The sequence below is a fragment of the Seriola aureovittata genome, chromosome 20, assembly GCF_021018895.1.
Source record: "Seriola aureovittata isolate HTS-2021-v1 ecotype China chromosome 20, ASM2101889v1, whole genome shotgun sequence".
NCBI lineage: Eukaryota > Metazoa > Chordata > Actinopteri > Carangiformes > Carangidae > Seriola > Seriola aureovittata.
Genome location: NC_079383.1, coordinates 10,623,322 through 10,635,864, shown reverse-complemented (window position 1 = coordinate 10,635,864; position 12,543 = coordinate 10,623,322). Strand labels below are relative to the sequence as shown.

At 39.3% G+C, this 12,543-nt stretch overlaps 2 protein-coding genes across 3 annotated transcripts; both read right to left on the bottom strand.

Annotated features, from left to right (window-relative positions):
* Positions 1 to 198: 198 nt before the first annotated feature.
* On the bottom strand, positions 199 to 8,666 carry zgc:112332 (uncharacterized protein LOC553712 homolog). Of its 2 annotated transcripts, none has more exons than XM_056364927.1 (7): positions 8,522 to 8,666; positions 7,694 to 7,806; positions 5,108 to 5,263; positions 4,806 to 4,910; positions 2,513 to 2,722; positions 1,500 to 1,692; positions 199 to 1,305 (listed from the first exon to the last, which is right to left on the bottom strand). In XM_056364927.1, exons 1-7 carry the CDS (start codon positions 8,530 to 8,532, stop codon positions 1,203 to 1,205), a joined length of 891 nt encoding a protein of 296 aa, XP_056220902.1. In that variant the 5' UTR covers positions 8,533 to 8,666; the 3' UTR covers positions 199 to 1,202. The 2 variants fall into 2 exon arrangements, with proteins under 2 accessions (XP_056220902.1, XP_056220901.1); XM_056364926.1 differs by having other exon boundaries at positions 7,694 to 7,809; positions 8,522 to 8,665.
* Positions 8,667 to 9,146: 480 nt separating this feature from the next.
* On the bottom strand, positions 9,147 to 12,059 carry si:dkey-73n8.3 (uncharacterized protein LOC100150965 homolog). Its single transcript, XM_056364928.1, has 6 exons — positions 11,783 to 12,059; positions 11,233 to 11,388; positions 11,003 to 11,107; positions 10,463 to 10,672; positions 9,764 to 9,956; positions 9,147 to 9,477 (listed from the first exon to the last, which is right to left on the bottom strand). Exons 1-6 carry the CDS (start codon positions 11,967 to 11,969, stop codon positions 9,375 to 9,377), a joined length of 954 nt encoding a protein of 317 aa, XP_056220903.1. The 5' UTR covers positions 11,970 to 12,059; the 3' UTR covers positions 9,147 to 9,374.
* Between the last annotated feature and the right edge of the window lie 484 nt (positions 12,060 to 12,543).

The window sequence follows — 12,543 nt, the reverse complement described above, 5'->3', positions numbered from 1 at the left end:
TTAAGACCCTCAATTCCACGTTATTAATAGACAAAGCTTACCTAATCTCTCCAGTGTCACATGTTACTGCATCTGAAAAGGTCAACCACTCAGTTTGGAAAATGTCAGCATTACCTACATACAATCAGATCTCTTGCTGGAAGCAGGAACTTTTACATCGAAGTCCCAAGCAGACAAACAAACAGGCAGAACTTTGCAGTATTTTCCAGTCTAACGGATTTAATTTTTACATTAATGGTGCCACATTAACACATTCCCAATGTCAGACACTCTGCTGAAGCCTCAACATGTTGACACATCACAACCACATTATGATTACAACCATATGTAATTGTATTGTGGTTCATTTATTACCTATTAACAGAAAAGGCATCTGAAACTGCTTATTGTAAAATACAAGGCAATTCAATGAGACAGTTCAATGAAGAAAATAATTTGAGATAAAGTTTTAGAGAATAATAAAAGTACATTCTGATACATTAAGTGTTAAAAAAGAAGAACAGGAATCACTTCATATTGTCATCTAAGTGCTTTAAATGTAAACCACAGATAGAGTATCTCATTCAAATGTTACTTTGAAAAATGACTTTTGAAGGCTGTTTAGTTTAGAGTCAAATTGTTCTCCTCAGTGCCAAAAACCTTCACTCTGCCACACTTGACATTGCGAACTGAACGTTTTTAAGGGACACGTAGGGTCATCAAAAGCAAGATCATGCTGACTAATGTATTTTTATAAGCTAATACATTTACTAGAACTACATCTACACTACTGTTACAAAACCAACGAAACAAAGAATAACCACATAAGTTAGTAAAAGCACAGTAATAAGGGTTCAAACAGTTCAAAATGATTTCTTCAACATTTTTCAAATTCTATCAAAAGTACAGAAAATTATTTGACTGTCAGTGAATGTGAACAAACTGTTTTATACAGGGGCCATGCAATCTTTTTTAATAAATGCAATTTGAATGAACATAAGATTCTTTATGACATTTATAAAACAAAGGAGCTCTTGGTAGTGATTCTGTGGTTTTTGGACTGTATTGTACATTGAGACATAAAATAAGTCATAAAATATATCGTTTTCACAACAGTAACAGAAACATCAATGCCTCTATAAAAGTGCTAACAGTGCTGTTTGAAAGATGATATTTATACATAGCACACAATGCCCTTCACTGCACACCTAATTTCCCACTATTTATTGCCAGGTGATGCCAAGCATATTGCAGCTGATTTCCCACAGTTTCTGGGCCAGGTCATCATCAGAAGCAGTCCTTGAGCACCTTGCAGGGGCACAGTCACTGAACACACACAGGGACAGAGAATTGTCATTACATACTGTGTTACACAAGAATAAAAATTGTTAACCCTCAACTACATTCAAAGTAGTTTACCCTTTTGTTAGTCAGCAGGTAGAAATAGTGGGCAGCATGAAGCCAGCACTCTGAAAGCTCTTGTATAGGCAATTGAAAGTTGGCTGAAATACTATGTGTACCTGAAGTACCCTCCACTCTGGCTCTCCAAGCCCGGCTCCACAGCACAGAAAATAGTGGTCTGTGCTCCCTCCACTGTTGTTTTGGTGAAAATCCTGAAAATCTTCACCGCCACCTGAATACACTGGTGCTGGTGCCTCCACAGGTCAGACTGCACCACCCCCGGGTGCAGAGAGAATACGCTCACCCCTGTGCCTGCAACATATGTACAGACACCTACACAGTCACCTACACACATACTGTATGTCAACACATTCAAGCAAGTATGACCCGCTTATTTATATGTGCATATTCTGATGTTATGATTTTACGTATATTTCTGTGAAAAAATGCCTCAGTAGATACAGTAACTCCATCAGTAACTGAGCATGTGCAATTGTATTCGTAAAATAAATAAAGTAGCCATATTAGCCATGGTGTTTGCATTTTATTTTCATTTTGTTCTGTCCCTTTAATGCTCAATCTTCTGTTTTTCTGGACTGAGATACACTCCAGATCTAGGGAATCAACCATCAGACTGCAGGGCTTTTTTTTTAAAAAAAGTAATTTCTTTCAGTTCTTGTCCATTAAGCAAGACAAAAAACAATGGATTGACATGGAAATGGCTCATTTCCAATCAAAATCTGATTCATATGTAAGAGATTACTTCCTCAGAATAGAGAAGAAAAGACAATCAAATGAAGATGAACACTTATGCAAGCTATCCAGTGTGCAAGTAATGGTAGGTTTGGACTTTCTTACGTCAGTCTGTTCTTATGTAAAACTGAATACAATGCTTTTTTTTTTTCTTCACATTTCCCACCTGCTGTTAAAAAATTCTCCCACTGGAACTTAGCCATCAAGCCTCCAAACCCAAACATCAAGACTTTCTTAAGTCTCTCAGCAAGACACTTTTACATGTAAACATGCACACGTTAACATACTTGTGCTAATATCATGTCTACAACATAGAGTTTTGGATTAAATTTAAAGTTCTGTGATTTATGCATTAATGACATGATAACTTGTAACTCACCTTGTAACCGTTTGGCTAGTGAGCGTGCAAACAGGACATTAGCCAGTTTGCTCTGTCCGTAGGCCTTCATCGTATCATAACTCCTCTCACTGTTGATGTCATCAAGTCGAAGCCCAGTCCAGGTGTGGGCCACTGATGCCACAACAACAATACGGGCTGGAGCTGAACGTTTGATGAGGTCCAGCAGCAGGTAAGTCAAGAGGACGTGACCTGAGGAAAGTCACAAGAGACACATATTCAGGCTTTCTCATGCCACCCAAACAAATGTCACACTCTGTGATCAATGTATACACATCAGAAGGTCTGAAAATCCAACCTGGAATATGTCTGGATATGGATAATACAGAATATGGAATATGATTGGCTGATTCAGCTCCTCAAGAAAAACTATTATTGTACATTTACTGTAATGAGAAGTCGTGCAAAGAGGAAAGGAGTGGCACACTTGTTTGTCAGATGACACACACATTGCCAAATACATATTCTGTTGGTATTCTATCCACTCAAATTTGGGGGAAAACATGTGCTAGTGTGTTATACTCAAGCAGTAACCTCCAAGGTTGAAAAATGAACCCAACATAGAAGTACCAAAACCTGCAGTTCCTTGAATGGCCACTTGAGGCTGGCCCTTACCATGTTTAAATGCCAAACTTAGCAGCGAAAATAAACATGTTTATTGCCCATATGCCCAGCTTTACATACAGTCTATGGACATATTGCCAGCCAACAACACAACAATAAGGGCACAAGCACTTTAAAGAAGGCTATGAGAAAGTTGAAACTTTTGTAAAGGTAAGACGACTATAAAACAGAGAGATATGACCAGTGACTATGCAAACCAGAGACTATCTAATGTTGTGTTTCTGTAGGAAAATATTACTATTATTGCATTGTAGGTTTTTTGTTATGCGTTGTGGTTTTGTGGTGCTGAAAGGAGAGCTCCTATAAAATGCACTGTACATACATCTTTTAAATTGCTGCAATTTTCTTTATCACAAACACTGAGGCGGCTTTTATTTTCATAGTTCTTTCACTGAAATAAATGAAGGGTCAATATTGTCTAATTTCTCCTTTGTCCCTTTCTCTTTCTGGTTCTTCCCCTGTGGTAGTCTGCCTCTCTTTCAGTAATTTGCCGAGATAACCTGATGCACTCTTGATAGTAGTGCTGAATATTTACTTTGTGTTGTACTTGTGACTCCACGTGATGCTGGGGCTACTGTTCATTATCAACATACAATAGTTCTTACTATGTTGTTGATAATACAGTCATAATCCCCACCACACACTCATACATGTGGATGGAGTGCCAACAGAGGACAGCCCATTGAAATTTCACTTCAGCTTATGAACCAAACTTGACATAAAGAACAAGACATTCTTACCTTTATTGACGCTCTGCATGGACAATGAGCAGAAGGGTTCAATCTCTTCACCTACTAGTTCTCACTAAGCATGCATTTGTTATTCATTCAGCTTCATCGTGAGCTGTATAAATGAAAATCGCCATGTATCACGAGCCAGGAAGTTAAATCAGTTATCGAACATTATTCCTCCTCGAACTGTAAATACAGTCTCACAAGTGTGGGACAATAACTATATTTCAACAAATGGAAAACCTGAAAAATATTTGCAAAGACTGATTTATGTTCAGGGTATACATTCACAGTGACATTGCCATAAAGTATCACATGTGGAAGGAAACTTCAAGATCTGGTTTGAGTTTGTGGCTTTCCTTACAATTGTTCTCTTTCTCCTGTTTTCCTGTTGACCCAACCAGAGGTTATCATTATCTAACATGCATGTGTGCATATACAGGGTGTTTGTGAATGTACAGATATATATTTATGTTCACTATGCGTGTGTTGTGTTTCTGTGTGTGTGTGTGTGTGTGTGTGTGTGTGTGTTGTATATATATGTATATGTGAGTGGGAGACTATGCTTGAGCACACCATGTTCTTGTGTCTGTCAGCCTGTGACAAAAATACCACAGAGGAAACGATCATTTGGAAAGAAGCCATGGTCCAATACAGGGAAAACTGACAGCTTGAAGAATACAATAACCCTGGTTCACTTCCTGGCTGATATGTTAATGAGCTTGGTTATACAAGAGTTGTACAACTTTATAAGAGCTGTAAAAAATACCTATATTACTGATAATGTTACATCATACTTTGAAATCCCTCTTTTGTTCACCCTAAATTTTATGCCTGCTTGACAGATTCCCAAAAATGTACATGGACATGTCATGAAATTTCAAATCCTGGTAGAAACTGTAACTTCCAGTATGACTTACCCAAATGGTTGACCCCTAACTGCAGTTCGAAACCATCTGCAGTCTTGGAGTACGGACACATCATGACGCCTGCATTGTTTATCAGCATATTCACTTGTTTCTCCTCTGAAAAGAATATTAGTTAGTTGGTAACAAATTCACACATATCAGTGCAAAAAAGTTAATGAGCAACCCACTCTGAGCCACAGCCATGCTGTTTAGGAAACTCATCACTGTTCACTCATCACTTAAGACCATGCTAGTTTTTTTTCTTGAAAAAAAATGTGTGCAATAAGTGAAGATATCAATGGTTACTTGCCTACCTTTGATGATGAGTTCAGCAAAAGCTCTGATGGACTTGATGTCAGATAGATCCAGTTTCCTGATGACAACATTCTCATTTCCTGTGTCTTCCAAAATGACTGTCCGTGCTTCCTCTGCCCTCTCCAGGTCTCTGCATGCCATGATGATGCGTGCCCCTTAAAAACCAGTGTAATGGAGTTGGTAATGGAATGTGCATGACAACTGCTTTGACTTATTTAATTACAGTGAATGCTATACATTTTGTTGCACTAGCCATAAAGAGGGCCACGGTCACTCCTGGCTTTAAAATTTGTTCTTTCCATTCAATTAAACATTTCTCAGAAGTGGAAGCTCTGAATTTCCACTAGCGACCAAGAGTAGGCTGAGTAGTTGTTTGTTTTCCTTTCCCTTTGATGCATGCTGGGTTCAGCCCCCTCATGACCCTGACTTAGAGTGAACAAGTAAATAATGCTAAAATGGATTGGTGGATATGTAGATAATTTCACAGCCATTGTGTTCTTCTTCTTTTGATTGAGGCTCTAAATATGTTCTATAAGTCAATTTTACTGCATGACAAATCACAGGACAAAGAGAATAAGTAGTCATTTTACAGTCATTACATTATACTATAAACTTGACAGTGATTTATTAAAGTAAATATTCTACACACAGGAGATTCAAATCCTTCAAAGTTCCCCAACTCAAAACTACAATAGCGTTGCTCATTTGCAGGCATACAGTTACCTACATCAATTAAGGAGGAAGTACCTAAATCTCACAGTGCACTTTTGATTATCCTCTAATGTTTTCTAAACTCTCATTCAGCATCTCATTTAGCCAACTGCTCCGCTCACATGAACACAAGACCCTCTCAGCTGTGTCATTCTCATTCGCCTCTGACGCAAATTACGATGCATTCTCCTTAATGAGCCCAGAAAGGGGCTTTGAGGACACGTACACACACACACACACACACTCTCTCGCTCTCTCTCATCCACAGCCATAAACACACACACAAGCACGCATGCATTCTCCTACACCCACCAGGAGGACACACACATACAAAATAGCTGTTGTGCCCAGCAATTATGGAAGCACAGAGCCATTAATCAGTTGGAGTATGGTGTCTGTGTCCCATCACAGTGTCTTTGTTTCTCCCCTGCTGCTCCCATGTGGGAAAACCCAATTGTTCCCACATTTCCCTGGTAGCCAAGTTCACTCAATTAGATAAAATAGTACGCAAACAATGAGAATAGAGGGCTATAGAGAGTCAAGTTAAGGATCAAGCAGCAGATGATCACACACGGTTATGCATCCATAAATAATGTAAGAATGCAAATAAGGGCAAAATACAAATAACAACTCAAGTCAAGCTTGATCATTATCTGCATATTCAGACTCAATAATATGTAATTATGGCAGCACTCCTCATTTCACTTTTCAAACATTAACTTTTGTCGTTTGACATGGATGAGTAATATCCACACTTTGTCAAGATGGTAAATGCACCTAAGAATGAATGTTATAACCAAACAAATAAATGATTAAATGGCTGGTAGGGTGCAGTGCCCCAAGCAACTACCTTCTCTTATGAATCACTGAAAAGCTAATCATTTTGTCATCATATTATTACATAATCCTGTTTACTGAAAGGTGATACCGTAATTTAACTGAGCATTCTCCTGAAACATGAAGCACTGTGTTACATTTCCACTCCTCTAACCTGATTTGTGTTTTTCTTTCACTTTATTCTGCTCAATCGTTTCAGTATATCTTCAATATATCAATATATCTGTAACTTTCTGTTTTACATTTTAGTTTAAACACAAAGATATTAAAAAAGTATGCATCCTTTGATTTACAAAATAAAAGAAAATCTCTGAACATGTGCACAGTGACTGTTTTCAAAAGAGGAGGTTGATGCCATGCTGAGCCTTTCAAGTGCAGACGAATGAACAAACTGAATCGCATATGCAGAACCAGTTTTCATATTACTCATTGTGTGTGTGTGTGTGTGTGTGTGTGTGTGTGTGTGTGTGTGTGTGTGTGTGTGTGTGTGTCTTTGTCAGTCTGCGTGCCTGTGAGTATGTGCACTGCTGGGTGCACCCTCCCATCTCTCTTTGTTGCCTGTCTGGCTCTGCAGTGGAGCAGACCCTCACAATGCTCCCTCTGTCCCCTTGATGCCTCATCTGTCTTCCATCGCTGCCATTTGTCTTTCTCACGGATTTGTAAAGTGTTAAGCAAAATGCTCTTTTTAGTTGACAGAGCTGCAAATTTCTTCCCTGTCTGCCTTTAGTCTTGGAATATGTTAAGTATACTGTGGGTATAATAGCACTTGATACAGCCTGATATTCCTGAGAATGACATTGAATAAGCTAACAAGTAAGCAGGATTAAACCTGATTCTATGGTGGAGGTCTGAAGACAGAGGGCACAGTTAAAGATCACGCTTCGTAGCTTTAAACCACCCAAGCATTAGGGGTTCTTAAATCAATTCAAGAGTGTGGAATGTGTAAGTCACAGTTTCAAAGTTTGTTAAAAGACAAACAGACAGACAGACAGACAGACACACAAACACACAGCTGGACAGACAAACCAGAACAGTACCTCTTCTCGCCAGGTCCCTGGCCGTCTCTTTGCCTATACCAGTGTTGGCTCCGGTGATGATGACTGTTTTTCCATCAAGCCTCTCCTGAGATGACCAGCGGTTACAGCACACACTACTGAACATCAGACACAACAATTAAAGCACAGAAAAACATGTGAATCACAGAGAACATATAGCAAGTAGTATTTCCATTCATAATAAGTATTTTGTAAAAGTTTCAGTCCTTGCTGTCAGTAATCTGTTTCATTCAAGAACGTGATCCTTTGTGGAATTTTCCACTAAAGTTTAGAAATGTGGAATTCTGCTGAGGGAAAAAAATCAAACATGCCAAATATGATCCATCAGTTGAATTGACAGAGTGATTACAGTGAATCTTTAACAAAAAAATACATTTTGTGACATTTCAGCCTCAGTATACCCTGTCTATATATATATATATATATATATATATATATACAGTAGATGATCATTGTATTTATATTCCCTGATTGTGTTTGATTATGATATGAAAATCTCAGGCTACTTTCTTGCAAGAATGGAAGAAAATCTTCATTTCAAACTCACTGTAACAGATTCACATGAGCAAAAAGAACAGCCAGAGTGGTTAATTTATCTATTTCTAAATAACTTTACATGACAAATGATTTATAGACGAACAAAGTTGGTCTGAATCCACGCAAAATGCTTTTTTTTTCCCACAGGTATCTTCTGACAGATTTGGTGGCACGGTGGAGCGTAATCCCCTTTATATGTCTCACATTCCTGTTATAACTAAAGCCAGCCACCTAACCTCTGCCGTTTATACCGGTTGTTTTTTTCTCTCCTACCTGCAGTGCATTCTTCCTGGAGACCAAAAAAAAAATCCACCTCAGGACTTCAGCAAGAACTGACCGAAATACCTCCTCCAGTCTTCTCAATCAAGGGATGTCGTGTTTGCTTTCTCTCTCCCCGCCCCGCCGCGTTTGTCATCACAATATCACTGCAGCACCAATCAGGAGCGAGCTGACGCATAATTGATTCACAAGTTACAGGCTGGGGAACAGAAGGATCTCCTGCCGCCTCCTGCTGTCTGAGAAGATCAACTTATATGGACTCGACACAGGAGAGTTTTTTCTTTCCCCACAGGGCGTCAGATATAATGTGCAAATATAAAAACAGAGCCCACAGACAAATGCTTTAACTTTTAGCTACTGGAAAAGAAGGGTCTATTACCAGCAGCAGTAGTAGGCTAATGGTTAAGTAAGCTGTAATATAATCACCATGCTTCTAATGATAATATTGCAAAATTGCAGTTCTCCCCAGACAAATTTGACAACCGTGCCTGTCCCAGTCATGAGAATTTCCCAAATTACCTGTGCACTTGAATCAATGAAAGAAAAGAAAAGCAGTTTGGAACATCAGTGATATTTTTTTATTAGCAGTAGCTATGATCATTTTCTTCTCCAACCCTTCTTCATGCCAGCCTTCATGACCCTTGAGTTTTACCACTCAAACTCTTTTATAATGAGCAGGTTTAGCCCATTCTGGTTTCCTGCTTGTCTACTTACACACACTTTGCCTGTCACACACACGTCACATTTTCAGCATTCAGTAAATCAAGCTTCACCATATTTGTTGTATTGAGGTTATCGCTGTGCTCATAAATATTGATTTATAGTGTGCGGGGAGATGTCTGGTAGTTTATCTCCAGCGGATGCCCAGCAGGTGGCAGCTCACAGCCCACAACTTCAAGGCAGTGCCTTCATCCTGACCTGCCCTGCAGCTCTGTGCACTGGCGCAGTCCCTGACAGGAAAGGAAAAACTGAGTTATTAACTCCTTTGGCATTTATCATTTAATTCTCTTCAAGTTTTAAAACAGCCTGTTTCTCTTTATATAATCCTCTTCTATTGTGATTGGTATGGAATTAATGAGGTAAATGAATGATGAATGATGGTCTACATGGATTTACCTTGACAGTGAATGTCAAATGATGCTGCCTAATATCTGTTATTTCACAGGCGGCTTGTTAAGTAGCATGGTTTCAATTGATCTACGTATTGCTGTGACTTCAATAGCATTTCAAACTGACTTGTAGTATCCTCCATTGAGCAGCTGGTGCTCAGGAGTGACGGTGCAGTAGAGAGTGGTGTAGGCTCCTTCTGCTGGCGTCCTCATCAGCGAGCTGAATAAGTTGGCTACATCCACGAGAGGGCGCCTTATGTGCCGGGTTATTTCAGTGTTCACCACTCCAGGGTCCACCGCGTAAGCTGTCACACCTAGGACTGGAGGGAAAGGGGTGGATGTAGGAACAGGGCTCATTTTAAAATGGGTTAATGTTGATGCCAGTTTCTCAAAACACACACGCTTTTCTGTCCAACTACATTATTTTGGTCAGTCTGGAATAAAGAAAGTATAACAGTAGTCAAACACAAATTACACAATGTAGGCACGTACAGTGAAATATATCAGCTCAATTCCAGAATCCATGATACAATAACTCTAATCATTTATTTATCTCTATAGATTTCTTTAGATTGGTAATGAGACTGAAAGAGTGTGGCAGGTTAAGTGATGATTAATTCTTCAAAATTACTGTGTTTTCTACAAACATGTTTCTCCATGCTCTGTTTCTTGCCCAGAGCGATTGTGGTTGAAGCATGAGACTCTCACACTGGCAAGAGATGCAGATCCATTTTTTATGCACAGCGAAAGAGACAGAGAGGCACAGAAACAGACATAAAGACAAACATACATAATCCTCTCTTTCTGTCACATACACATTCCCTACCCTCAGTCCTCTTGGCCAGCTCTCTGGTGAACAGGACGTTGGCCAGCTTGCTCTGTGCGTAGGCCCTGACAGGGTGATAGTTTTTCTCACCACTCAGGTCATCAAACTGGATCTTGCCCAGAGCATGAGCTGCCGATGACAGGTTGATAACCCGGGATGGGGCTGAGTGCTTCAGCAAGTCCAGAAGCAGGAAGGTCAGGAAGAAATGACCTACAGGGAGAAAGTGGGTGGAAGTAGAGCGAAAGACAAGTAAAACAAATAAAGACTGGGAAGAAATAGATTTATAAGCAACTTTAAAAGAAGTACACAAAGGCTTTATTGACTCAACTGTGATGAGAACAGACACCAAAATGAACGGGTGGATCATTTGTTCTATTGATGCATGTTAAAGCTTCATTTCCAGAGTGAAAAGTAGTGAGGAACCACTGATAGGGGCATATAAAGATTTCAGTACATTTTTCAATAAGAGGCCCCCATAATTCCTTGTGACATCCCTGCCTTTAACTTAATACAAGGACAAGCAATATTTTCATCTCCTACCCAAGTGATTGACTCCAAACTGCATCTCATATCCATCCACTGTCGTAGCATAAGGGCAAATAGCCACACCTGCATTGTTGATCAGGTAGTGAAGAGCCTTTTCAGCTGGAAAACATAATATTTGTTACACACATCACAGTCCAATTACAGTAAACATTTTACACTGTATTCTGGAGTTTACGTGTGTGTGTGTGTGTGTGTGTGTGTGTGTGTGTGTGTGTGTCACCCACTGTTGTAGATATTCTCAGCGAACAAGCAGATTGATTTGGTGTCAGCCAGATCCAGTTGCCTGGCGACTACCTTGGCTCCCTTCACCTCCCTCAAGATGTCACGAGCAGCTTGTTCTCCTCTTGCCATGCTTCTGCACGCCAAAATCACCCTCGCACCTACAGAGATTAATATCTCTCAGTGATGAGTGTGTTTGCATGTACATGCACGTTGAAATCTGATCAAGGTAAGGCGATGCTGCGCTTACTTTTAAACATTTATCTTTGTCTAAGTGTTTATCTCTCGGCCCATATGGCACAACTGTCTGCTCTCATATGTTTTTAGCTGTCTTTTATTAATACCATTACTGATCTCATTACACTCAACAGTTTAATACTTGAGCCACCTCTTTATATTTGTTATTCTTGTATGAGCTTGTTAGGCTTAAAATGTTTTCCACACAGGTACTCTGAGTCACACACACACAAAAAAGAATATTTCAGTAATACTAAGAGTTTAAGTCATCATGGTACTCATTATTCTGTCTTTGAATGTGCTGCTCTGTTTGCTTGCCTCTGCTGGCCAGGTCTTTAGCTGTCTCTTTTCCAATTCCAGTGTTAGCCCCAGTTACTATAGCCGTCTTTCCCTCCAGACACATGTCTGAAGACCAGTTCGGGACAAACAGAGACCTGAGGAACGAGATATGAAGGTATAAATGATTCAGTACTAAAGTACTAAAGTGGATCTTGACACTAAACATGAGGGTGGACAGTCCATTTTTACTGTCACCAGAATGAAACAGAACTTTATAAAAGGAGTGAAGAGAATAAAAACCCTTGTTTATGTGCCATGTTTGTTTAACCTTACAGTATTACAATGTTTACTTGACATTTCAGTGTCTGTCTTAACTGACTTGAAAAAACAATATCCACCCATCTTATACTCAAGCTGAAATTGCGAATTGTGAATTCTATTTGGCTTACATCTGGTATCTGGTCCTGAAATAACATATATGACTGCATTGCATATTACTGCGTTAAGCAATGCATTACTAAAAAAAAAACATTTTTTAAGAGAGACAATTCTACTTTTATCTCATCTTTTTTTCTGGTGATGATATCCTTTGAGAAGTTTCTTACCTGATTGCTTGCATTTCTGTAGTTGTTGATATAAAATTTCAATATCCCTCCTGAACTTTCAAGACTCTGATGCTGTCGCAAGACTCAAGTCCAGAGAAATGAAACTGAGGACAAAAATGAGAGCGAGAGGGAGAGAAAGAATCACAGCTTTATTTGCCCATTAAATGGTTTAGAGTGCAGTGGGAAGTCATCATT

Excerpts from the sequence above, each read along its gene's own strand:
- si:dkey-73n8.3 (XM_056364928.1), bottom strand. The coding sequence starts at position 11,969 with ATGTTTAGTGTCAAGATCCACTTTAGTACTTTAGTACTGAATCATTTA. Across the intron at positions 11,389-11,782 it reads TAAAGACCTGGCCAGCAGAG|GTGCGAGGGTGATTTTGGCG; the intron begins GCAAGCAAACAG and ends TAATCTCTGTAG. Across the intron at positions 9,478-9,763 it reads CTCAATGGAGGATACTACAA|GGACTGCGCCAGTGCACAGA; the intron begins GTCAGTTTGAAA and ends CTTTCCTGTCAG.
- zgc:112332 (XM_056364926.1), bottom strand. Across the intron at positions 1,693-2,512 it reads ACTAGCCAAACGGTTACAAG|GCACAGGGGTGAGCGTATTC; the intron begins GTGAGTTACAAG and ends CATATGTTGCAG. Across the intron at positions 1,306-1,499 it reads CAGAGTGGAGGGTACTTCAG|TGACTGTGCCCCTGCAAGGT; the intron begins GTACACATAGTA and ends GTGTGTGTTCAG.